This window comes from Puntigrus tetrazona, chromosome 6, assembly GCF_018831695.1.
Source record: "Puntigrus tetrazona isolate hp1 chromosome 6, ASM1883169v1, whole genome shotgun sequence".
Classification (NCBI taxonomy): Eukaryota; Metazoa; Chordata; class Actinopteri; order Cypriniformes; family Cyprinidae; genus Puntigrus; species Puntigrus tetrazona.
In genome coordinates this window covers 10,295,519-10,323,399 of record NC_056704.1, presented here as the reverse complement: position 1 = coordinate 10,323,399, position 27,881 = coordinate 10,295,519, and the positions used below count along the sequence as shown (strand labels likewise).

The following is a 27,881-nucleotide window of genomic DNA, read 5'->3' as shown; positions in this document are numbered from 1 at the left end:
ACACAATGAATGGCACACAGCACACATGTGGAAACTCTCTGGGCCAGAGGAGTTCCTGTAAATGCTAAAAAATAGAGGAAAGAGCAGCTGCAGCCAAGAGTGATCTAATGCCTAAACAACCACACTGTGTGTGCACTGTATGTGTGTCTCTTTATGTCATGTGTGTATGTTGTGTGGGCTAAAGGATGCAAGCTTTTTAAAAGTACAATTAGTAGAAAATATACTTGTAATTACCAGTCATTATAATTATCAAAAAACCTTTTTACTTTTTATAATATTTCATATTTCTGTTTAGAGTTCATATTCATCTTAATTTACAAATGCACATGATTTGTAAATCTACTATCTATGCTTTATAGATGAATTTATGAATTTCTAATGCCCTATTAAAGTCATTATAAAGTCCGTTCAAGCAAAATTTTCAAGCTTCAAAGAGTTCATAAAATATAATAAAAGGCAATCAATATGAATTAAGTGACTTAGTTCAATGAGAAAATTATTACAAAATCGTAATAATGAGTTTTTAAGATTTAAGATTTTTTCAGTGACCATTAGCCCACCTTTACAAAAGACAACATCAATGAATGTGAAAATAGCATCACAGGTACAGCAGATAGCAAACAGTGCTCATTTAATGCTCATGGATGCTTTTGTTCTAATCTGGCCTCTTTGTCACATAATTAATATAATTATTAATAATTAAACTTCTTATCTTTGTTATTCTACACCCCTTAACTGTAAACATAACCGAATGGTTCATGTGAAACAATTGCCCTACATTAGGGTCACTTTATTTAATTTTATTATCTACACAATTATCCACAAAGGAGTTACTTTGAACAATTACAATAATATCTAACAGCTGGATTTTGTAGTTGGTCCTATACAAAAATACAGTAAAGTTGGGATTTTGGTGAAAGCTAGCTGTTGTAAATGTTGTAAATGTCTGACAGATTAGGTTCCTTCCTGTTCATTCAGGTTTTATTTTTATTTTTTTGACAGGACGTGACATCAGACCAGATTGTCTCACGTCCTTCCTTGCAATTGTTTCCCCTTGATCTGAAATTTACTCATGTACTGTAGGTATATTTTATACCGATTTGCTATAGAACAGGAGATCTGCTTAAATCTACAAATGCTTAAAATATTTGTAATTGTATGTATTGTTTAACTATCTTTAAAGGGCAACTGACAATCTTTTTTTATGTTAAACAGTTCTAAACTTGATTTTCTGACCTGTTCCTGACCTAAATATACCAAATCCCTGGGTCCCTCCTACAGATTATGTGACTCACCCTTATTGCAGAGGTTTAATTTAAAAGCTTCACTCTTGGGAATGTAACACTGAAGTAGAGCTGTGTCTTCAGCTTCAGTGAGGTCATACTCAGATCACCAAACCAAAGAAGTTACATATGCACAAGAGAGAGGGGGCTGTCAAAATGGTGACAAATAGGTTTCATCAACTAAACGCCTCCTGCTGGTGACCTAGACCCTCTGCAGAGTGTTTTGACTGGCTCCATGCCTCATCCTGCCTGTGTGTGTGTGTGTGTGTTTGTGTGTTGACCCTTTCTCTTCTCAACAGCTGAATCTGAGATAGAAAGGTATCTGAGACCTACAAATAGTAAGAAGATACACATATTGCTTTTGTTGCCTTCTCCTGTTTTCCTCTGTCCTAAGTAATATGTTTTGCTTACTAAATTCACATTCAACAAGACATGTAAGCAATGCCAAGTAGAGAAAAATACTGAAAGACCACCCCTGTCAGCATTAACCCCCTTACATGCAAAGCAAATAGCAGTTATTTCATTAGAAATATAATTTGTCTGTATATATTGATTGTGTGTCAAAAATCAGCATACGGCATACAATAAGAGCATCTTACTGACTCTAACACAGGAAAGATAGAATGACAACAAAAATGATAAATATGTCTATAAAGTTTTAATAATCATTTTAATCTATGAAAATAGTTATGCCCACACAAGAGCTATCAAAATAAGAAACAATATAATTAGAATTACTAATGGCAAAATACCAAAAATATTTATTATTACAAACCACAAAACTCTTAAACACTATCACTGCAATTTGAAATTTGTGTACAAACTTATGATTTGAGTACATAATTGATCACTCATTCATTATGCCTATAGTAAATCACATATTAGAACTAACTTAAAATATTAGATACTGCGATTACCAACAAAGGTAAATCATCATATAATTGAATATGTTCAAAGTTAACTATATCCTGTTAGCTATATCAGTAGGACATAACAGGGAAGCGCTTAACATACAAAATTATGCAAAAATAAAAAAATATGTTTTAATAATACATTGCCATGGTTTTCACTCTTTATTTCTAGTAACTATAAGTAACCTTGCAACTGCAGGTCAACTAGCATCTGTCTGCTTAATATCTGCTAACTCCAAAGATGTTCTACTCATTATAAGTAGGCTAACTTTGCCAGTAATTCATCCTTTCTATTATCCATAATCTTTAATCTAACCTAACAATCTACTCTAGTAAGAGTTAGTTAACATGCAATTGAAATTAGTAGAATTTCTAAAGAAGACTTAAAATAAAGTGTAAGCTTTACATGAAGTTAAAATGTCCTATTTGTGATTTTAAGTTTCAGAAGTTTTGTCATATGTGATGCCCCTTTTGATGTAAAATGTTTTCCCCGGGCTCTGTTAATTGTAGTCAAAAGCATCTCAGTGTACACAGCTACAAGCAAAGTGAGGAAATCTGCACTCTGTGTCAGGTTCAGACACAACAAACGAGTGTATTTTATGTTGTTTTTGACAGAGATGTGTATGTAATGTTGACTGCCTCTGTCTCTGAGAGGAGTTGGGTTGAGATGCATCACTGAAAATATGGCAGTCCTCTCTTGATAACATTTCCGGAAACATGTGTTTACTTTACATGGCGAGAGGGAAGGTCAAGGGTCACACAAGTTTCCCACCACAGTGCAGACCATTTCCATCCAAAGGACTTTATCTTGGGCCTCAACTGACATAATCTTCCTCTTTTTGTCTTATCCTAGATAGTTTATTTTAATGATCACTCTCTAACAGTTTCTCTTTCTTTATTTTCTATATACCTTTTTGGGTGATTGATTGATTTTTAAATTGTTTTACATAGTCAGTGTTAAATAAAATTATGTTACATAGTAAAAGTTACGGTTAGACTGGTTTTGGTTGGTTTTAGAGGGTTTTGGCACTAGCTGAAAGGCGTTATCTAAGGGCAGGGTTTAAATTGGGCTGGGGCCGTCCGGGGCGTCCAGGGTTAAGGGGCCCCAGCACATGGACTCCAGGGCTCAACATTAATGGCTTCTAAAATATAGTTAGTTAGTCAACCTCACACAACCTTTCCACTGTTACAGTTCATTAAGCAAGTACAATAATATTAAAGATGTGCTATAATAGATCTTAGGTGGAACCACAGCACATCTCATCGCAAACAGTCCATTCATTGCTGAATGATTCAGTGTTTTGAACAAATCAGTCTGTACATTTTTGTTTTTTTTTACATCTGATGAATCTGCTGTCTTAATGAATCGGTTGAATGAACGACTCAATGACTCACTCATTAAAATCTTACTAAAGGCATCTACTGGCGTTTTAATTTAATTGAAAAAGTATCATTTCCATAATAATTTCGATATAATAATGATATCCCACGTGTGGTTTTGCTCCAGTGCGGATGAATCTAATGTTTAGAGGTGAATGTGTAGGTGAAGGTGAATCTTGTACTTACTAATCACAGATTCTATATATGACCCAAATAAGAATTTTCACCGGATATTGTCATCTGATCAAATAAGTACTAGGTTTGCCTAAATCGAACGATCAGTTAGCTCATATCACATCAAACCCGGCAAATTATTATTATTGTTTTACTTATCCTCAAATTAATAATGTTAGACAACATCAGGATTGTGTGACTATGAGTATAGTTTAGAATTGCCTATATCTTCCTATAACAGCTTCTTTGTTTAAAGACGTGACATAATGACGTTATCGAAAGCCTACCTGTACTACTCATATTAGAAAACATTACTATAAGCTATAGGTTATATTTTTAAACTCTGGCTGGCACACAATGTACTTGGTTAATGGACTTTAAATAAACATTTAAAGTCTAATTCTTTCTATTAGCTATTAACTACTGTCATGAATCTGGTCCTCAAACTACCAAGCACTCACCACCAGATGTCACTTCCTCTCCACATTGTTTCTTGCACCACACCACTATCCTATTTCACTCTGGAATTCCCATTACCCATTGCACTGACGACACACACACACACACACAGCTGCTTCCAATCACATGCTACTTAAACGAAGGACTTCCTATTGATCACTGCCGAGTATTGTATAACACTTATCACTGTTCTGTGTTCTGTGTTCCGTCCCAGTTACCCAAGTTCCAGTTACACCTAGTTTAGTTTCCTAGTATTACTTTGTTTCCCGTGTTGGACCCAGCCAGCATACTTCAGATTTACCCCTCTATCTTGCCTCTCAGATATTGTTTTTCCCGTTTTTCCAGATTATTGCTTGTTTGCCTGGAAAAGACATTAATATATGCTTCCTAAGTACTAATAAACAGCCAATGTGCTATTGATATGCATGCTAGTTAATAGTGAGAATTGATCGATATATTTTTTTTTTTTACTTTTGTAAGCTGCTGTACAATAGAACCTAGGTAAGTAACTTTAAAACCAGTTTAGTTTACAAATACATATAATTTCTCAATAACTTATGTATGCTTGACAGTGTAACATAATGTGGTTGTAACAACGAAGTAGTAAAATTTTTTTTACAAATTTGTTTTGAAGTTTTTGCGCCATTACAAATAATGTATTCGGGTTCTTTAAAAACAAGCTTTGCATACGGATGTTAGATGAATCACAATCTTGGACGTATCTCCCCCCGCAGTTGCCTGACTTCATTGTGTTTTTGCTTTGTGTGTGTCGGAGAGAAAAAAAAAGAAATTATTTATTCGGTGGGGGGTGGAAAATAACCTTTAACCTACCTTATGTTCCCTTTGAGTTCTGCACATTATGACCTCATGACTCACTGCTGTCAACCTCAGATTACCAAACAGCAGGGTTCATCCAGCTCTAGGAGGTTCTATTCTCTACCGATTCCAAAGATGAGATGAACAAAACTGCTACTTATGTGGAGATTCATGGGATTTGTGATGTGGACCTGTGGCTGAGTAACTGTAAACGAATTAGAAGCAGTGCAGGAAATGACCACACAACTGGAATGAATTAACAACAAACATGGGTACAATACAATGTCTGTATTTTACTATACCTCAGAGAAACAGGCTTTGAATAAATGAACAAGCTTTCCTAAGGTTGTTTTTCTCTTTTGAATTCTTTTGCTTTAGACAGAGCCCTTAAACAGCAGCCAGTTGTAAAGGAAGGAGCTGGAGACATTGACAGTGTCCAAAAGGCAGTTGGCTTGTTGCAATAAATTCACAGGCTGCATTTGTGAACAAAGGTGCCTCAAGAAAATGACTTTAGACAGGCGTCTGCAGCAGGATAATGATCTCAAACAAAATAGAGAGAGCTTTGATGACAGCTAAGGAATATTTGAATAATGCAAATGCATTTTTAATTGAATTAATTGAATTTTTTTTGCTAAAAAAGTATGCAAAGTTGTTCAAAATGCTTTTTAACGGTTTATAGTTTTTGTGACGTTTAGTGTATGGTGCTTTTTTTATTCATCACTCATGGGTAAAGTTAGGTTTAGGTGTAGAGATATTTTCAAGACTACATTTTTCGATTAAAATGTTCGTTGGGTTAAAATATAAACGATGAACTCGGCAAAATCAGGACGTGCCAGTGGAGGCAGTATTTTTCAGCTTTCAGACGCAGCCATTGTGTTCACAGTAAACTCAGATCTTGCAGCTGTTGAAACTCATAACTCATGCGCTCTGAAAAACATGCAACTGTGTAATTTAAAATATATTTCTGGTAATACAGAGTGCAAGTATAAGCTTTGCATATTTATACGCAGAGATTAAATTAGTTCAGAAAAACCAATAAAACCAAAATGCTTTCTAGTAATCAATGCCTGACTGTGGATTATGACTGCATTGAACTATTGAGACCCTGTTAGACATTTTAAGGTGACAGGTTTACTATAACCACATATCATCCTAAAACTAAATGTCCTTCGGTTGAGTAGGACAGAAAAACACCAGGGGGACAGGAAAGTATTAAAAACCCAAGCCTTTTCCAGATAAGAGAGGGTCTTAAATCTCTGCAGGCCTTAAGAATGAGTCATCCTTACTGCCTCAGTACTAAGAAAGCTGTGAAATCAATTCCATATGCTGTAATTATAAAGCATGTCTCTCTCTATCATATCTAATCTTGCACGGCACAGACTTCCTCCTCTATTCTCTCTATCTCTCTGTCCCTTTGTTTCTCTGACTGGTTTTTCTTCATTTTGCTACTGGGCAACTTCATTTGCTTTCTGATAACTTCCTGTGAGGAAACCAACAAAAACATCCACTCTAAAACAACAAATAATTCCAGCCTAGAATCTCAGGAAGAGGCTGACTATGTGTGAAGAACAACTGGCCAGTAATATTTGGATGTTTATGGTACTTATCATGGACAGGAAGCTATGCTGTCAAACCTCTAAGGACCAATCTCTCATGTACATGCGTAATTAAGATAAGCAGAGAAAACGCAAATGACTACAGGAAATAGACTGCAGCCTCTCTCCCACTCTCTCTCCTTGTCTATGGTTCCTATGAGCCTATAGGAGTTTGTGAGTAACGCAGATATTCTCAGATGTATTCAGAATTACACACTAACACATCTTGACAGGCTACTTCCTGTACCCTAAAATCCCTCCCGTTATACTCGGTGTCTCATTCTTTTCTTTAGAATTGATTAGACGTTTCAAAAAACGAGCAAAACTTTGCACACAATTACTGTTGTCTCATTATATTCGGTGTAGAATGCAGTTTTATCATGTCTGTGATCGGTCTGTGCTACACAAACAGGTGCAGGTAACTGGATGTGGTTACTCTCAGACACATGAAACTGCATCACTGTGTTGCAGAAGAACTGTTGAGTTTAATCATTGTTATTTCCTTTCCTTTAACCGTTTAAAGGTCGTCTTAACATTTACTTTCTTGCGCTTTAAAAAATGCAGACACACACGTGCATATGCACTTGCATACACACGCATACAAACGTACTTGTTCATGTACATCTGTCTTTACGTAAGTGTATGTTTTAAACAAAGTGCAATGAAAACTGACTTTTGCATTAGACGAAAAAAGCAATAATATTTACAGGGAGTTTTTGCACTGATCATCAACCCTGTAACATTTCACCTCAAAACATTGTTTAAAAGAGGTAAGTGATTTACCAGTACTGGTTACCAGTACCACCTAACATTAAAATATAAATAGTTTTGTTAATATAAATATAATTGTTTTATACAATGACATTTTCTTAAATATATTTATAAAACAAGTTACTTTTTTATAATTAATTATAATTATAATTAAGTCATGGGTAAGGTTAGGGTTATGGTTAAAATTAAATTTTTGGATTAAAATGTTGTTCCAGGGTGAACAAAATATGTTGAGAGAACTCAGCAATATCAGGGCTTGCACATGGCAATACATGTTCAAATGATTATTTTTATATCATTGTGGGGACTTCCATTGTTTTTATACTGAGATAACAATGTTTTCTATTTACCCTACTCATTAGATTCTCACAAAATCTCTGAAGACATTATACATATATTAGAAAGGCTTATTAACCGTTTTCTTTGTTTGTGCATTAGGCAAAATCATTGTATCTTTGTGGAGACATTTGGTTCCTACTGTGTATGCAAAACCTGAGCCACACACCATGACAGATTCTACTATAGCCTGTTTGAATGGGTGATGAGTGCTGCTTGGCTGTTCTGTGGTCACGTGACCCTGTAGTGGGCGTGGCTGTGAGTCCAGCTGGTGTTGCAGGCTGACTCAGGCACAGAGAAAGAGGGACAGAAAGAGAGATAAAGAAAGACAGCAAGAGCTACTAAAGGAAGGGTGAGTCACTATCTGCTCTCCATGTTTACTTCTGTTAAAAAAGGCTTTCTTTGCACAAGTTTTACATCTCTCTTCAGACTCTCATTCAGAGAGGCTGTAGTGCTTTTACAGAGTACAGAGCTACATAGCGGGTGATGTGTGTGTGTGTGTGTGTGTGTGTGTTGCTGCATGCACAAGTTTCCCAGGTGTCCTCACTGCATTCTTGCCAGTAAGCAAGGAAGCAAGTGAGAGAGGAAGAGAAGTGGAGATGTTGACCAGCGTTAGTGGAGTTTTGTACTGTGTTTTAAGACCTCTCTTTCTCTTGTTTCTCTGTGCATTGAAACAGATGATAAGCTCAGCGAACCCCTCCTTCTACTTTCTTCCACCCCCTCCCTTTCTCTCCTCCTCCTGGCCCTCTCTTTTCTTTGTGTGGGGTGTGTGTCATCACTGCTCTTAGTTTCTACAAATCAGACATTTTGATAATCAGTTCTTCTAATTAGTTTACAGTGGACCCACATGTTTAAAATTGCACGTCACAGCTTCAGATGTTCTCCGTGGGTTCATTCTAAACATCTAATCAGCGTTGTTTGAATGGCTTCCTGTGTTCATTCTCATGTTTGTGATGCATGACATTACAGTTCCTGTTGTTTAATTGTTGTATTAACATGGAAGCTAATTGACCTGTGTGTATTCAGTACAGATCTGTTCTGTTCCTCTGTTTTACTTCTGATTCCGTTTGTCAGTGAGTGTCAGATTACTTCCAGTCATATTTTTTTTCCAGTAACAGCAGTTAGCAATTTATCTAGAACGCCGATCTTTCGGTTGTGTTTGAGCATGGTTATAAACCAATTACAAATACTTTTGTCATCTCTAGTTACATCAACAAGGTTATATGATACCTGTTTAGCAGAGTTCCTTTTTCAGATAAAACACCACTTCCTCATGTATCGACCCAATCATTTCACAGCAAACTCTACAGCATCTGTAGAACAGCTGAAATTCTTTTTTTCGGAAATATATTATTTTACTGCAGCTGTTTTCTTTCTCTTTTAAAGCGTGAACCAATCATGTAAATGCATCTATATATAATACTTGTCATGCTCCAAATATAACAAATATCTTTGATTTAGTTGGCCATTAACTTTTATTAGACACTGTGATTATTATAGTAGGTACATAAAGTATTTAGCACTGATATGGGCAATTCAAATTTCACATCTTCTGAACAGTTACATATCATATATAGGATATTCCCTATATTCCATGTACAAATGAATTAGGAACAAAAGTGTAATGTATCCTTATGTTTTTTCTTTTTCTTTTCTTCTTTTTTTTTGTTGACAGATATAGATTTACTGAAAGATAGATATTTGATACTGGAAGTGACACAGTGACCTGTGGTAGAATGCAAGCAAATAAGTTGTTGAACAATGATGTTGATTATTAACGCATGATATAGAGTGCATGTGGAAAATGAGGATCTTTGCAACCACCATAACATATCACACTGATGTTGATTGGCCAGGAACTTTATATTGTGCAAGGCCTCAACAGTTCAGTTTCTTATTTTGTTCTTCAGAACATTAAGAGAAAGATACATATTGGTAAATTTGAATCGAACAAATTTTAACTATTTTGGGATGGATGTTTACAAAATAGAGGCCGTTTTAATGTATACCAACAACCTTTTACAATGAAAAGTACAGGTTAAAAAAGTGAGATGTTCATCCTCCATAGTGCTTTTGATGTAGACGTAGGCTGTAAAGATGATTATTTTCTTGCAAATGATGAGATTAAAAATGACAATTAGCAACATGTGCTCATCACAAATGCATTTACAGTGTACTGTACAGTGTACTCTTCTACTTGATTTGACTACAGCACTCATACAGGCTATTTTGTTCTTTTCTAGAAGGTACTTTGTAGAAAGCAGTATTTTAACACCCTTCGTCACCATCTGCTTGTGGCATGTAATGGCAAAGGTTGAATTCTCAAGGGGTAAGCAGAATGAAAGATGAGTCCACCAGTAGCATTCTTCATGCTGAGCACCAGAGTTCACCTCACGGACCAGTGTATGATGGCTGTGTAGTTAACAGTTGCATCTGGCTTTTGACAGGAATTGAACACATGCACACCAGAAAACAGATTGAATATTGTGAATACAAGCCTCTTGGTTTAGTCTGGTTTTGTTGTCTGTGCATTAGCCGCTTTTGATTGGCAGTGTTTGACGGTCGGTGTCAAGGGAGTTGTTTAATTAATGAAACTCTGACATGTAAATCAACACAAAACTAAATTACTTTTATGGCGGACGTTCTAAAAGAAACACCCCATTGCTTGGGATTCTTTAGATTTTCGTAAGGATTTGTGATTATTGCTTTCTTTTCTATTACTGCAGAAAAGAACTGCAGGTTCCCCTAGTGATTTTATACTTAAAGGGTTACTCCACCCCAAAATGAAAATGTTGTCATTAATCACTTAATCCCGTGAAATTCCAAACTCAAAAAAGCTTTGTCTGTTTCTGGAACACAATTTAAAATATTTTAGATGAAAACCGGCAGGCTTGTGACTGTCCCATTGACTGCCAGACGGTTTGCACTGTCGAGGTCGAGAAAAGTATGATAAACAGGTGTCCTCACGAGTGATTAATGACAACATTTTAATTTTAGGGTGGAGTAACCCTAAATTGTCTTTTGAGCTATCGCTATACCAGATTGTATTGTCTGAATTTGGATTTTTTTCTTATTGGAATACTGAATATATCCAGCATGGTCTAGTAACCAGAATCAATCATTGGGTTTATCTCATATTCCCAAAATCTAATAATCTCAGACCAGAAGACCTTTGAGAGGAACCAAAGCCCAACATAGCTTTGAACAGGGATCCCTCATTAAAATTAAATTTTGCACATTGATGAATTTAGATTTGAGAGTAATGAAATCTGTGTATCACACGTAAATTGAGGTGTGCTGGAGCAGACTCTACAGAGAACTGAATTCTACAGGTGGATAGAGCTCAAGAAACAGGATTTGGCACCACAAATTAACTGATAGTTAAGTGAATAGAAGACAACCTGGAGGGCTTCGGAGCAAATATTCACAGAAATTTCGAATACATGGATAAACACACTTTAAATAAAAAGTTTTCATAAATTATGATGATGGTATATTATTAACAAGTTATGTTCTTTTTGATTTTCTGTTCTAATGAGACACAAGGTAGCTGTTTCACTCGTGTATTTGATGCATCTGGGGAACACATGAAACATGTGAGAATCATCTATGTCCTCCAGCTGGTGTTTTGTTTCTAGAAGTGAAAGATTCTAGAAATGATCCATGTAAATCAAGGCTCCATATGTCTGCTTCAGTCAAAGCAAGACATTAAACTTTATGACTGCTTCCTCCAAGTTCTTCTTGATCTGTAGAAATGCCCCTTGAGCTTTATGACTGATTAAAACACAGACAGGTTAAGCTGCTTTAGCTGATCTGAGACCAGTCTAGAAACGTCTATACATTAGGGTGACCATAAGAGCCATTTTCCCAGGATGTGTCCTTGCCAGGATTCCTGTAATGTTTTAATTTAAAGTAGCTTGAGAGCGTTTTGAAAACATAAGGAGCCGATGTCATACACCAATCGGTGTGCATGCAGACAAAGTCAAAGCCGCAATATAGAAATCCTGGTAAAATGGCTCTTTAATGGTGGCCCTACTATATATATACAGTGCCATATAGTTTCATACATAAGTCTAACAAATTGAGGATTTTCAGTTGACCTGAAAAGATCGTACTTAGACATGTTTTTTTTATTATTATTGGTCTACATCTATGGGAGCATGTGTTACAGATAATTCAGAATTAGTTCTGCCTGATTTTTCTTTCACTTATTATGAATAGTTATTTTTGCAGCCACATAATGTGACTGAACCATGATAAATGTGGTCACTTACGTTGAGAGTTTCCTGATATGCTATATAGTCTTTTAGTTTTCCATTTAAGCCTGTATCTTTCTTAATTTTATAATTCACTCATTTCTTTAAGAACAGCTTTAGCAGCATTTACATTTCTAGCCTAGTGTAACTAGACACGTTCAGCTACAAATTTAGGGCAACTGTTAGGGCTTCCAGGCTTCATTGGCTGTTGACACTAATTGTTAGTTGTACAAACGTTTTTCATTTGGCCTACTCCTGACTTTGAATGTCTGTTGCCAGACCAAAGTCCAGTTACAGGGGCCAATATACCACAGACCACTAAACATGGGCAAATTCCCAACTGTTTCTGGCTTAGAATGAAGACAGATTTAAATTGTATGTTGCCTGTAAGGAATGAATTGTTAGATGGCCTTGTTTCAGCATTTGCCTTGCTTTTCTGTGGATATATGGTTTCTGTACAGGGTTGGATCAGCTTCAGAAGGGGGACACTCTTGAGTTCTTAAAGTAAAAACGGGAAATCAACCAAATCAAATTTTGGATAAAGGGGTAGAGCGTTCTTGATGTCTTGGAGGACTTATTGGAAAATGAGACCTGTGGAATACTGGCCTATAGTTGGGGATTCTGTGGTTCTAAATGTTGCCCTTTTCAAAGAGGACAAACCTGATCATACTCCTAGATGTACCTGATAAAATACATATCATAGTCCTTGACTGCAAACTACAAAATATTAAATTATAAACATGGTCAGTTGCTCACGCATTCTATTGAGAATGGACTGAGATATATTTAACCAAATAATTCAGCATTGGTTCTTTCGGACTTACTTTTCTTAGAACTTATGTTTTTTGACAAAAAGTGTTTGATTGATTAAAATGAATGTAACGTAATGCAGTAATTTAATGTTATGATTATGTTTCAAATTAAACATTTTAAATATATTTTAATTGCATAAACTCCAAGAGAAGAAATTAAAGTAACGTGTGAACTTTATGGTAGCTGAATGTGAATGTAAATTTGCCTGCAATGTGTGTGCAGGGACACACTTCAGCGGTAACCCCCATTTCCTGTTTGTTAGAACACTGACACATGCTAGTAAAAAATATAGGCCAAAGACTTTGCATGAGAGACAGGAAAACTGCCACTGAAGCTACAACTTTTTAGGATTGATTTGCTTTAGTATTTAAAACCGGTCGTGTGTTTTAGAGTGGACACAGTGGACTGATCGTGCATAGACCTTTTATGATGTATGTGTCATAAGCAGGGTTTGATCCTCTCAGGAAATCCTGGCCATCACCACAGCGCTTCTGGCTTTAAAGGTTATGTTGTATTTTTTTGTCTGGCCCACATTTCGTGGTATGAAACAAAGCTTATTTTGCATATTTCGCTTTTGCTGTACCACATACTGCACTATAAACGTCTTTATTCATTTTGATAAATAAATTTAAAATGGACTCTTTTCCAAAATTTCTTTTGTTAAAGGTGCACTGTGTAATTTAATTAATTTGCTTGATAGTAACTAACCTAAGAATGGCTTAGGTGAAAGAGAAAGTTTTTCTGTCATGTCCAAAATTATGCTCCATATTAAGAATCCTACGTTATTCAAGTACGTAATTCATAATTATTCACTGTTCTTTTATGAACTTGCAATTCCCATAAAGTATTTTGTGCTTAGTGAGGCTTTATTTGCAAGATTTTAGTTTTAGGTTCAAAAACGTCTATAATAATGCTCACTGTAGTTCTAGATGTTTGTTTGAATTGGGTTAACATACTAATTGCAATGTCTTACATGGTTTGTACAGTAGTATCATTTATCTGATCTACAGGAAAGTTGACATTGTTTGAAATGTGTCACTGTTTATGTCGATTTCAGATTTTTGCTAAAAAAGTGCCTAGAGAGTATGATAATCACTTCTCTGCATAATGCATTGTTTTGAACCATGATATGAAATGTAGCCCAAGCATAACCAAAAGGGGAACTAGGCTAATTGAGGAAAAACAAATATTTGAAAGAACAGGCAGTGTGTCCGTGTCACTGCCCCCCTTTCCTATTCATGCCTCATTTTGTTTCTTAGCAGATGGCCCACAACAGGTGTTGGCAGAAGGGGCAGCAGGGCAGTCATGTAATCAATGGCACAAATGCTTGTTGTGTATTAAACCATAATTAACATGCCCACACGTTGTGATACGTTTCAGCGACCAGGCCATCAAAAATCTTGTCCTGGCTGAGATAATGACTATTTGGCATGCTCTGAACATGCTGTTTGCATTGGTAGATTTTCCTTCACTTTTCTGTATGCATTTCTCAATACACATAGAGTATGCGCACAATAAACGCACAGTTTTTTTTCCACAGATTAATTCAAGATTGTAATTCAAGATTTGGTATAGAACCTCGGCCTTCATGGCTCCAAATTGGCTAAAGTCTCAGGAATAACATTCCACTTTGGTATTAAGAAACTGCGGTTCATTCAAGGTCAAAGTGTGGATTTCACGTATGATTGACTGCTGGGTTAACGTATGAAAAAATATAGGTCACTGTAGACCATGAGGCTTCTCTGAGGCAAATGGAAAGTTGTACGCTTCAGCGGTACAGCTCGTTGATTGGTTAGTGTAACCTAGACCCGATATTTAATTTAATTGGCTTTAAGGGGTTTTTGCCAAAACTCCACACAAACTGAAAGACTGCATTAATCACTGAGTGTTTGGGGCCAGAGTCTGAGGTGGAGCTTGAGGGGTGTGGTTTGCCTGATTTTTTTTTACATTTTTTGCCTCATGTTTTGCCAAGTTGCATTTATTTTTGATGAGTAAAATCGGCCCTGCTGTTCCTATTTTGGGAGCTATTTATAGTGTGTAAGTTTTAATGCGCGTGTTTAAATTGGAACCCAAGATGCTTTTTTCTGATCAGGTGGCCCAATCTGTTCTAGATATGAAATTGCACATTGGAGTGAGGGGTTTTAAATGATGATCATTCAGGTGACAAGTAAAACATGTGATTACAGTATGTAGTGTATTACACATAGTGACTGTAATAGTTCTTCTAAATTAAATAATGAGTAAATTAGACTGAAAGTCATTGTATTAAATGGCATATGTTACATTCTCTAGCTAAAACGTGGCTGCTGGTGGTTGTCGTTTTAGACTGTTTTCTCAGTAAAGGCTGTCAAATGGCGTGCTTAACTATCTGACAGGAAATGGTTTCCGTAAATCTGTGATACTGTACATCAGCTACAGATGAACATATGCAAAACACATTTGCATTTGGCTGACTGATCATTTTAACATGGCTTTGTAGATACGAAAATGTGCCTGAAAACATAGGCATAAAATAATAATTAAAATGAAATGTAAATTTTGCTATATTCTCAGTTTGTCTATTATTGAGCCCTTTATACTTAATAATGGTATGTAAAGATCTGTAACATGCAGCATAGACTGTTTTTGTTAAGTCACAGATTTTCCACCTCAGGCAACTGATGAAGCAATAGAGCGTTTCATAACTGATAAGTTATGTTTGTACATGCCTATGCTTTTTTGCTGTCAAGTAAATTAACCTTGCGTTATCATCTGGATATAGTATGTTATTTATTATATTTAATTACGTGTTATTTATTTATTTATTTATTTTTGAAAACAACATAAGAAAATGTAGGTGGTTCTTTTTGTTTTGAAGTTTGCGCAAGTGTCTAGACATTCTATGAAAAGAGGAAGCCACAATTTGTCGTTTAAAAAGGAAAAGCAGCAACCTTGTCCCCTCCCACTTTCACATTGACTTATATGTCACTTGCTTTCTGTCACACATTTTTCAAGCTACGGAATCATCAAATTCAACGACTTTGCGGACTTAATACCCTCTTTTGGGTAAGCTTGTGGTTAACATTTGCTTTATGTTTTGGTAAATACAATGATTATTGATAATTTAAGGAGAATTTGAAGAGGTTTACGGAATTAAGAGCTTGCTAAAACAGGTTTTTGTAAAACCTGATATGATGAAACATAATGATGATTTGAATTTTTTTTTAAAAGAAATGGCATTACATACTTACATGTTTACTTGTGTCTTGTTATTGAGTTTTCTTCCCTGCTTTTTTTCCATGTGTTCTGTAGAGAGACATCTGGTCTCTCTGCAGAAGAATGCCAATATAATATTGTCTAAATTAACATAACTTTCAATGAGTTTAGATACCGTTACATAAAAAAAATGTACTATAAAACACAAAATTTACATGACTGATAAAGCTGTGATACTGATCGTGTAGTTGGAAATTGCATGTGCAAAAATGTTTACGCCAATCGTTGTCTCTCTCTTTTTGTATGACATAATTTCTTTAGGGCCAGAGGTCATTACAAGTTTTTACGGCAGTATGGCAGATGTAGGAAAGACCCCCGTGACACGCAATGAGAAGACTAACAGTGACTTTGGCTATGTGGGCATTGATGCCATCTTGGAACAGATGAGAAGGAAAGCCATGAAACAAGGCTTCGAGTTTAACATCATGGTAGTGGGTAAGTAGAGGTTTCAGTGTGCTTTTACAGGTGTATTGCTTTTTTGTACAAAATAAAAAAAAAAATGTATCACTGGAATCTTGACATAAAATAGATTAAATAATAAGATCAAAATTGTTCAAATAAACATTTGATATGGATAATACCATGAATCAACATGATGTAAACAAGAAAAATCTGCTCTATTATACTATGACACAATTTCAGCTAATTCTGAGGACCATATAAAACATACAACACGTATGTGATCTCTGGATGAAAACATACAAAGTTATTATTCAGAGATCTTCAATCAGGAGGCAACACCCCCGAGTACAAGACCAACAACTTGACCTCTACTGATACAATACAAATGTCCTGAATGACCTCAGTTAACTGTTAATCACTACTTTATTCCTATATACCATATTCACCGATGCACTATATATTGGCTGTATATGGAGACAGGACACAAGGTGACTTGTCTGGAAACAAACCACCAACCCACCCCCAATATCCAACTTCAAGCTTTTTAAAATAAATATAAATATAAATCTCCAGGAATAAATTTATTATACTATTCTCCAGCAGTATATAACCCTGATTTTATTTTTCTTGGCAATGTGTACAACTGAACATAAAACCTGTAGCTACTTGCAGAGTCTTGGATGTCTTTTGCTTTTATGACTCAAGAAATGAGACAAATGCTTTTGTGTCTCTGAAAGAACATGTTGATGTTTTGTTTATTTTTTTTTAATCTAGTGCTTTGGTGAAATGAATATACGGTTATGTAGCAGCTTTGTGAAAATATTTAAGGTTTGCTCATGGATTGATCTATTGGTATTTGATGAGTGTTTTATTGTTAAACTATAATCCTCTAATTAATTACCTTATACCAACTCCTTTAAGCTCGAACCTTGCCAAGCTTTTATAGTGAATGGTTTTTCAGTTACTTACATGTATGCCAATATGTTTATAAAAAAGAAATCCCTGTAGAATTCAATTTGACATAGTTAATGCTTTCTGCAGTGAGAGCATCTGCCTGGCTGCTCCACTCAACTGATTCCAGCTGCAATCTTTGTTCTTGCTTTATCATGGATGTCAGTGAGAGATCCAACAAGCTCCTCCCATGAACGTCCTCTAGAAACACTGACTCTTTTATAGAACTGTCGCTCACATATAAAAACGCACATGTTGTCGTAGTCCCTTTTTTTAATCACTCAATATATAGCTATTGTTTTGTTTAATCAAACTAGGGTTGTTAATTTTGAATGCATTTAAAAACGGCTAGATCTAGTGCGTTAGAATACAGCTGAACGGAGGTGTCTTGAGGTGAATTTGTAGCTGAAATAAAAGCAGTGTCTCTGTGGGAGATGGCATAAGCTCTGCTCATGGCGTGAGATGCTAAAAAACAGAAAGATGTGTTCGCATTGCTCTGACAGGCTGTGTCAACTTTAGCCCTAATTCAAGAATTTGTCTCGGACATCAGCCCTTTGAAACAAATATTTTATAATATGCCAGGATTTTTCATCTGTGGTGTGCAAGGTCCACTCTCCAACCCTGATCAAACTCTGCCTGTCACCTTCTAGTACTCCTGAAAGCATTGATTTACTTGTTCAGGTGCGTTTCATTAGGGTTGGAGCTAAACTCTTCCAGACAATGAACTCCATGGAGGCCAGAATTGAGAAAAAAAGACCAAAGTCAGTACATTCAATTTATAGTTTGTCCAAATTGGCAGCATTCATAAAACAGTAGATGACTAGTACATAGATGACCTACAGCTTCCATCATTCCAGCAGAGGTTCAATGAATGCTTTACTTCTCCGCAGAGAACAAGTCATGAAAGAGGAAAAACCCAACTGATGCCATAAAAACATGACAGTGCCATCATGTACGACTAGTATGTCCAGATTACTTTCATATTACACATACCTTTTAATGAGCAGTTCCTTATCAAATGTAGTACATCCTCAGACTATGTGATTTTAGACACTGATAAGTACAGAGAAAAGAAAAGACAGCGGAAGGCCCAAACAAACAGAAGAAACTCGCAAAGCTTATGTTTTATCCTTTTATGCAACATTCTACATGCATATGCACATTATCTCATGAGAAGTTCAGACTGCAACATACTTGATAGTAGCTCTAAATTAGCTCAGAAAAATATGTTGCATCCAGTGTAATAAATATACAGTATACAAGGTAAGTAAACAGACATAGTTGGAGACACATAAAAAAAAAGTAAACAAATAAGCATGTTTGATATATTACAACATTAGTATATCATCAGTTGCTTTATTCATTTTATTAACAGCGCGCATATTTGTTTAGAACAGCAATATGACACATTTATGCATTCTTGTTGGGTTTTTTGTTCATGTATTTTAGGGATAGTTAATTTTGACACTTTGAATTTTTCCTTTAAGTTATTTGCACCAAATTACTGCTGATTTTTCTTTTTTTTTTTTGTGCAGGTCAGAGTGGTCTGGGAAAATCCACGTTGATGAACACACTTTTTAAATCTAAAGTTAGTCGCAGATCTTTGATGACAACAGAGGAAGAGCGAATTCCCAAGACAATTGAGATCAAGTCCATCAGTCATGGTACAAAGCCCTTTAACTAAAGCTGAAGCTAACACTTGCTTAAGAATGAGTTGTATTTCAATACCTATGACTGTTTCGTGATTTAGTTATCCATTTTGTATCTTCAAATGCATCTTTTATACAGATATTGAGGAGAAAGGAGTGAGAATGAAGCTAACTGTCATTGACACTCCAGGTTTCGGAGACCAGATAAACAATGAGAACTGGTCAGTTTCAACTTTATTAATTCTTATTTTACTATTTAGATGTCATGTGTTTCCTGGTGTCTCATTCTCTGTCTCTACTGTTTATAGCTGGCAGCCCATCATGAAGTTCATTAATGCACAGTATGAGCAGTATTTACAGGAAGAGATCAACATCGAAAGGAAGAAGAGGATTCCAGACTCACGAATCCACTGCTGCATATATTTTATTCCTCCTACTGGACACTGGTGAGGCACACACACACACACACACACACACACACACACACACACACACACAATCACATTATTTAAATTCATTTAAACTCAAACAATTACCAAACATAGGTTTTTGTTATTGTTCCATTATGTTTGCTTAGTAGGGCCTTGTTGAAATCTGATATTGATATGAAAATTTAATAAATCTTTGGGTGAATCAATACTGTAAACTGCTCCGTGCACTCAGTTGTGAAGTCAGGCTAAAGAATCATCAGCCTTGTTGTTTAAGCTTTACATATGCTTTCTATTTTCAGTTACATTTATTATTCATTATGTTTAATCAAAAAAGATCATTAGAGTGATTAGTCTGTGAAGTAGCTTTCATTTTAATTAGAAGCATTATAACCTTTTCAGTTCGCTCAACAAGCTGCAAGTTAGACAGACTCTGGAAGTTCTACACTACATCACTATTATATGATATTAATGCTCAGCTTAAATGGTTACTCCACCCCAAAATGGACATTTCCATTACTCCGTCATTAATCATTACTCCCATGTTGTTTCAAATCTGTAAAAGCGTTTTTAATTAAAGATATTTTGAATGAAACCCAGGAGGCTTGTGACTGTCCCATTGAGTGCCTACATAGCACTGTCAAGAACCAGAAAAGCATGAAAGACATCGTCAGATTGCCCATCTGCCATCAGTAGTTTAACTTTATGAAGCAACGAGAATACTTTTCGCACACAAATAAGCAAAACTGGTTTGTGTCAGCCACACCAAAAGGATTTGCTGTTTTTATTCAAATCAAAGCGTAAGTAAATGTCGAAAACATATCTGTGTGGTGCTGTTATTTTAGTTTTTTTAACATACAAAAAAAAGTATTCTCGCCGCTTAATAAAATTCAGATTCAATCACTGAAGGGAGATTGACTATTCTGACGATGTCTTTTATACTTTTCTAGGCCTTGACAGTGTTATTTACTCTACAGTCAATGGGACACTTACAAGCCATTTTTTTAAACCAAAATATTTTTGATGATGAACAAGCTTTTATGGGTTTAGAATAGTGAAATAGTAAAAAAGTTAACGTAGTTAGTAACATGAGAAACATGAGAAATGTGGTGGGGCCAGAGGGAAATGATCTTGTGTGGTCCTGTAAGTGGGCTTGTTTGCATTTTCATTTTCTAGGTATATATGTGTGTGTAGTGTCTGCACAGGGAAGGTTGGGGGCAGGGTTACGTTTTTTTAAAGAGGGTATTTCCTTCTACGAGTGTGTGTTGGTTTGAGTGCACACTGTTATTAGATACTGTCTTGCAGCTGCTGCGTGCTTGTAAGATATCTGAACAGCTGCTTGTCTTGCCACATGTCACATAACATGAGTACACACAGACTGTAGTTCCTGCATTTGAAATTTTGCATGGGAAACAGCCCCATTCGCTTTAAGAACATAGTGGGAAATGTGGGTGGAGCCAAAGGAACATTGTGGAAATGTGTGATGGTAAGGTACTAGCGGAAGGATTGAAGCTGTACTTTGAATAGTTTGTTTATGCGGTGACTTCAACCTGTCTGTGTTCATGGACGTAGGTCGGTACTTAGATTTAAATTTCCATTACCTGATTTCAAATGGAGCGGCAGTTAATACACATTGCGTAGCTTATCAGTGATCTAAAGCTCTTTCACATTCAATTTCGCGGGTGATTCATTTGCGATACTGAACCCGAGAATGCATAGCTTGTCAGTGATCCACGGCTGTGTGTATTAACTGAAGCGCATGAATATATTGCACAGCCCTATGTCATATTTGCAAGAATGTTTAAGTACTTTATGATTTTTCAGTTGGTTTGTGTGCCATAATTCCACAGTGAAAAGGTTTCATGTTTTAAACTAAATTAAGCATGAATATATCAGCTGTGGGATGGTCTAGCATGTAAAATTGGATGTTTTGCCCCTATTATGGGTTATGAAAGGTTCAAATTTTGGTTTTAGGACTCACCAAAACAACCGGATGGCATGCATGCAAGGTCAAAACTCTTTCTTTTAAAGACAATAAGTTTTTAATTGGTGCATTTTCAGATTTAAAACTTTCCTTTTCATCCACTTGGAGTTGTGTGACACACTGCATGAAAGGCCATTTTCAAAAATCCATAATAGGGGCCCTTTAAGTTTCAAGACCACAATACATCTGGTTCTTTACTATTAAATCATCATGTTTTCAGAAAAGTAAAAACGAACTATAAACCCTTCAGCTGTTGATCAAAGTCCAGATTCAGATGTCAGCACTGGCCATGAGGTTCATTGTTGAACATTTCACACAGAACCTTTGAGACCTTGTGGAAGCTTTTATAATCTCATTAGTGGATGTCGCACTCTGGTGGCTAGCCATCTCCATGTGGTTTTGTGGGAAACAGGAAGTAAAACAAGAAGTTTCCACCACAAATGGTGACTCCTTCCTCTCTGAAAGAATTATGAGACTTTCAAATATACAAGTAAACTGAAGAAAATTAAACGAGGGAAATGACTGCCCTACATGTCTACAGCCCGGTGGGCATTAAAATAGAAATATGAATTGGAATGACAGGAAGATGATGTTACTTCAACTCATTTTGTTAAACAATATAGGTAAACGGATGACTCTCTTAGAGCATTGGAGATATTTGAGCATTATGGGAAATACTTTGCTCACAATGATATATAAATAGAAGTTAATTATTAAATTAAATGTAAAATAACATTGGACATTTTAAAAAATTAGGCATTCATTAATGGACTAATGCAATTTTTTTACCCAAAAAAAAAAAAAAAAAAAAAAAAAAAAAAAAAAATATATATATATATATATATATATATATATATATATATATATGTGTGTGTGTGTGTGTGTGTGTGTGTGTGTTGTTGTTATTATTATTATTATTATTTTTTTTTTTCCAACTGAAGTCTTCATATATAATACAAAAACATATATGCACGTAATTCCCCACCACACTTTTTGTGTATGCACGTGTATATTTTGTGTGTTGTAGCACTCAGCGAAATGTTTAAAGCCCTGTAGCTCTGCTGTCCTCACCATGTGATAGTTTTGTAAGCCCAGATTGTGACATCTTTTTGTCCTGGGGACTAAGAGGCTCTGTGCATGTTCGTTCTAGTTTGTTAAAAAAAAAGGCAAAAAGCAGTGTCATGTGAGTTGAGTGAACCGGATATCTGGCCATTAAAGATGTCAGTGCTGCTTGTTCGTGCCTTGTGCTCGTGGATGCAGTACACACTCCAAGTAAACAATCCACAAAGCAGACTTAAACACACATGCCAGGCGGTTGTTTTTCAGTATAGGTAATTCAAAGTCACAGGCACCAAAGAAAGTTCAACATATCCTTAAGGGCATAGTTCACCCAGAAATGTATAGTCCGTTTAGTTATATTTGCTTCCAAATGATTTGCTACAGGCCATACAATTTTATTTATTTTTAGTATTTTTTCCTTTATATAGTATGAGATCCACAAAAGAAAATAAGACTGTTATTAGGGTAAATAAATGGACATATTTATTTGTTCCATTTTAATGCCTTTCTCCAATAAATTGTCCATATTGGTCAGTCATTTGCCTTGATTATTATTACAGTGTTAGAATGTCATACTTAAGTTTGAAGCAACTGTTACACTGTGTTGTTTTAAATGTAATTTAATAGTGACCGTTGTATTTAATGATTGGTTTTTAATTCATCCATACTCCATTGCTGTCTTCCTTGCTTTAGTTTGCGGCCAATTGACATTGAATTTATGAGACACCTGAGTAAAGTGGTAAACATCGTTCCTGTTATCGCCAAGGCAGACACACTCACCCTGGAGGAGAGGGACTTCTTCAAAAAGAAGGTAAGCAATACATCTTTCGGCTCGTAGATGATAAATCTCATCCACACATATAATGAAAGCTTTTATTAACACTTTGTAAAACAGTTTTTCATCTTCTGTATCAGTCACCCGTAGAATGACATAAAGAATTTATTTGCGAGCATCTGGAATTTTTTCCATTTCTTTAAAGAGGGTTTCCCTCACTCACCCAGAGGCTACACCGGTTGAATTATTAATTATTTAGTCAAGATTTTAACCTCAATACAAACTGCCGTCACACAATGTCTGTGAAAATATCTGCGGTACTCTACTTCTGTAACAGTAGCAGATTAAACTGTAAGCATATGTTAATGTTTGATGAAATACTACAGATGTTTATTTTGTGAAATCTTGCCAATAGAAATCCACGCAATTGGGAACTTGCATGAAACCAAAAGTTTCCCCTGTGCAAACAGAAGCTGGTCATGCAGATTAGCCCGTGATGACCAACAAAAAAACTGCTTGGTTAAAAAGTGACTTCTGTGTGAGCTTACTTTTGAAAATAATTTCTGCAACCACACATCATTTCTAGAATCAGTATGGGAAAATATCTTTAATTCTGCTTGGACATTGTTAATTATGTAGAGAGTCTTGGATCTGGTAAAGTAATTTTAAGGTTGAGTCTCCTCTGGGTTCACGGGCCGGTGAGGCTCTTTGTGTTTTATTTAACCTCGGCTGAAGTTGTAACTTGGCAGAACATCACAGGCTGGTTGAGGAGGTTCACGGGATAGATCCAGCGGTGGGCAGCTGGTGTTGGTACATGGAGGTTAGACATAAAAAAGCAGCACAAACATATGTTAACCGATGACTTATCCCTTTAATGTACAGCAATAACAGACTCTACAGCGGTAAGAAGAGATCATAAGGACCAAGTTCTTTTTATGATAATTTACACAGAAGTCATTGAAAAGTGATTGAAGAGATTATGGGTATCAATGGTTTATTTGTATTATTACTCCATGTTTTTATTCAAAGAACATGCTTGCGTTGTGCTCTTGTAGGCAATTTTATCCTTCTCATACTTCACCTCGCATAATGTCTATTGATTTTGCCTAAAAGCTGCCAGAGGAAACTCAGTGGGTGTCCAAGCTACTGTTTCCTCCTAACATTTGCTTCACCTGCCAAACAGAACAAACCCAAGGCTATAGAAGCTCTTCGGGCTTGTACATAACTGTTATGTTTGGCTGTGTGGTCAGCGCACGATCCTTAGATCCTTTTTCTCCACCCCACATGGTTTTGACCTGACAGGAGAGCAGGGCGACACTATTTTCAACCTTGAGAACGTTGATGTAGAGATGCCGAATTTGTCTGGTTTATTTGCTTTAATGTTTAATGGCATCAGCCACATGGAAGCAGAGAAAGACAACAAACACAGGTCAGAGTGGATTCGGTGAAGGGTGTAGTTTTGATTCGTCGTCATTCATTAAAGAATCCCGCTGGCTGAAAGCTCTCTCGCTGGATTCTTTTCCATTATGCTCCCAGCGGCCAGTTTAAATCTTCACCGCCAGAGGTCTGAAGTCATGTGGGTTGAGATTATTCAATCTGACATCTGAAAGGCACGGTGACCCATACACTAAAGAATGTGCCATTAAAGGAAAAGTAAATTTCGCCATCCTTCTAGTTCCAAATGTGTGGCTTAATTTTTGCTGTGGCACAGAGAAGAAAAATGCTTAAGACGATAAAGGCTGCTTGTTAGCGTATAATGAAATTAGAGTTGCAAAATGACTAAAAAACGAATTGCCAAGAAAAGTTCTTAATGATTAATTTATAAAATATATTCTAAAATTCATTATCAAATTTTTGTCTGTACATAACACAAAGTCACTGTTTAGCTTCTGATGATCTGGAATATATAGAGAGTTGAATGAACTATTTTTCCATTGTTTTAAAGCTCATAAGCTTCATTATTTTTTTTACCAACTTAATGTTTTGTGGACAGACACAGCGCATGTTCTCCAACGATGAGCAAGGAAATAAACCCTGTCTAATGGATTCTTTCTGATGTGTGTGTTTGAGCAGATAAGAGAGGACTTGCGAGCCAATGAAATCGACATCTATCCTCAAAAGGAGTTTGATGAGGATGCAGAGGACAGAATTATTAATGAGAAGATCAGGGTATGTCCACTTGTCACTTTTTATCTGTATAACCGATTCACTGCTACTGTGTCTTGCTCGTGTGCCTTCCGTCTCTGCCTTACTGTTTATTGTAATTCCAAGTGTTGCTTTTGTGTCTTGAAGGTTTTCGTGTGATCTCTGTTTTAGGAGATGATCCCATTTGCTGTGGTGGGAAGCGATCAAGAATATCAGGTCAATGGAAAAAGACTTCTGGGCAGGAAAACAAGATGGGGGACAGTAGAAGGTAGTGCGCGCACAAACATTCAGCCTCTCTCACAACACTTTCCTTCAATCTTACTCTTTCTTGCCCAAAATCACATCTGCACATCCTCTCTGGCAGCGAGCTTTGTTGTTGGATTGGTGTCCTGTGCTTTTTTTTTGTTGGTTCATACTTGTGTCCACATTGTTCTACATTGCTTTGATTGTTTTGCTGTATTTAAACAGATTTTCAAGATTAAAAAAAACTAAATTAAACTTTCATTTTTAATGCAGTTATGTTCTTCATGATGTTAGCACTTAAAAATACGTTCTGTTCTTTGATAAAAAATGTAAATTTGATTTAGTTATTTTAAAGCATTAGAAAATTACCGCTAAGATTTAATTTAAAGTACAGCAGCTACAGCTAAATATTTAAAATAAAATCACAATAGATTTGCTTTTTAAAATTGAATTTTAATGCAGTTTAGGAAATATCAATTCCTTTATAGTGTTTGCTTTATAGCAGATTGAACTTTTACATTTGTTCGTATCTTGAGAACAGAATTGACCTAAATGAAACACGTTAATTGCAAATATATTAAATGTCATTGCTGTATTATAATTGCTAAATTTAAAGCCTTAATACACAAATTCACATATCTGGTGTTTGTGTGCTCAGTATGGGTCCTGGTTTCCATTCTTGTTTCCAAAAGCAAAATTCCTGATTCAGCCAATATAAATAGAAACCATAAGGCATAAATCAATGTACGAATGGAAAATTAAAACAACATCTCCTCATAGAAAGTCTATGCCCAATATTAATAGCAAAACACAGCCTTGCATGGACAGTAGGGTCTAATTAATCAGTGCATAGTGTTGACATATTACCAATAAAAGTGCTAATTTTTAGCTTTACAGCCACTGATCAACAAAGACCCCCCAACACACTCAAATGTAAAAAGTTTAAATTAGATTTCATTTTTCTTTTATTCATGTAATTGCTCACTCTAACAGTAGCCTATATTAATCCAACGTTACTCTGCTGTTCAAATACTCTGTTGTATGATACAGTACTGCCATCTAGTGTTAATAATATGCTACCACATCTCAAGCACAATAGCAATAGAAACAGAGACAGGACGTTTAAAACTACTCTGTAAAACCACATAATCATCTGTTTATATTATTATTTTTGCAGTTGAGAACACTGCACACTGTGAGTTTGCCTACTTGAGGGACCTGCTCATCAGGTATTCAATTATAAAAAAATAAATAAAAATACAGTCACATTTGTTAATAAATCTATTTAAATATAAATGTTCTCTCTCGATCTGTTTTCTAGAACTCATATGCAGAACATCAAAGATATCACAAGCAGCATCCATTACGAAATGTACCGTGTACGCAGACTCAATGAGAATAACACACAGGCAAACGGGCAGCCAGCAATCCACTCCAACGGCGTACCTGAGCACGAGGTCCTCTCTCATGAAATGTAAAGTCCTGACCATGCACCCGTCCATCATTCAGTCCGTCCAGCTTTTTTTCCCCTTCAAATCCTCACTTTTCAATAATATCTTCCTCCGTTCATTCTGACTGGCTGCGTCTGCTGACTGTTGTTTTTTTTAACACCAAAAAAATATAACAGATCTGCGGAAAATGAATCTTTGAGCGTGTAGAAAAAATGTGATGTTCTGTCTGTAATGAGAGTTTTATTAAAGATGTGTTACTATGTTTTTGTTGTTGTTGTTTTTTGATGTTGTCGTCTGTGTAAACGGCTAAGAACTCAAAAGGACATTTGTCAGGAGTTAATCGTTACAAATGAGTGGTTAAATTGCGGTTTGAACAAAATCATACTTTATGGCTGTTAGAAATGAGGAGCTATTTCACTATTTAAAAAACATAATGAAACAAAGAGGTGGAAAAGTGATGTATACGTTACAGACTTCTTTTGTGTAGTCACGCACTTTTAGGTAAGAGTTGTGATCTTGATTAAAGTGTTGTAAGAGTAACATTTTAGTTGATTATGAACCTAAAGCAGTTTTAGTATCCCACTTTTTGTAGCCCTGTGTGGTATCTTTGCCGATCTATAAAATTCATGTACTTATTATTTTGTCATTGTAATTGCTGTTGTGTTGTTTTTTTTTCATTGAAAAGGCCTTGACATTAAATGTACTTTTTGGTTTTTATTTGTAAAGGGTTATGTATTTATATACA

General features: G+C 35.8%; 1 protein-coding gene across 3 annotated transcripts in view; it reads left to right on the top strand.

The window, feature by feature from the left end:
• Positions 1 to 27,396, top strand: part of sept9b (septin 9b) — a 39,038-nt gene extending 11,642 nt beyond the window's left edge. Inside the window, exons 1-10 of one of the 3 annotated variants that reach the window (XM_043241896.1) lie at positions 7,931 to 8,077; positions 16,311 to 16,484; positions 18,938 to 19,066; positions 19,191 to 19,272; positions 19,360 to 19,497; positions 23,216 to 23,333; positions 25,371 to 25,466; positions 25,614 to 25,710; positions 26,863 to 26,914; positions 27,007 to 27,396. In XM_043241896.1, the coding sequence (XP_043097831.1) occupies positions 16,343 to 16,484; positions 18,938 to 19,066; positions 19,191 to 19,272; positions 19,360 to 19,497; positions 23,216 to 23,333; positions 25,371 to 25,466; positions 25,614 to 25,710; positions 26,863 to 26,914; positions 27,007 to 27,163 (1,011 nt within the window). In that variant the 5' untranslated portion in view covers positions 7,931 to 8,077; positions 16,311 to 16,342 and the 3' untranslated portion in view covers positions 27,164 to 27,396. Of the gene's footprint in view, positions 1 to 7,930; positions 8,078 to 15,718; positions 15,840 to 16,310; positions 16,485 to 18,937; positions 19,067 to 19,190; positions 19,273 to 19,359; positions 19,498 to 23,215; positions 23,334 to 25,370; positions 25,467 to 25,613; positions 25,711 to 26,862; positions 26,915 to 27,006 lie in introns of those variants that run through there. The other 2 variants (XM_043241897.1, XM_043241894.1) reach the window with 2 other exon arrangements.
• Positions 27,397 to 27,881: the final 485 nt, after the last annotated feature.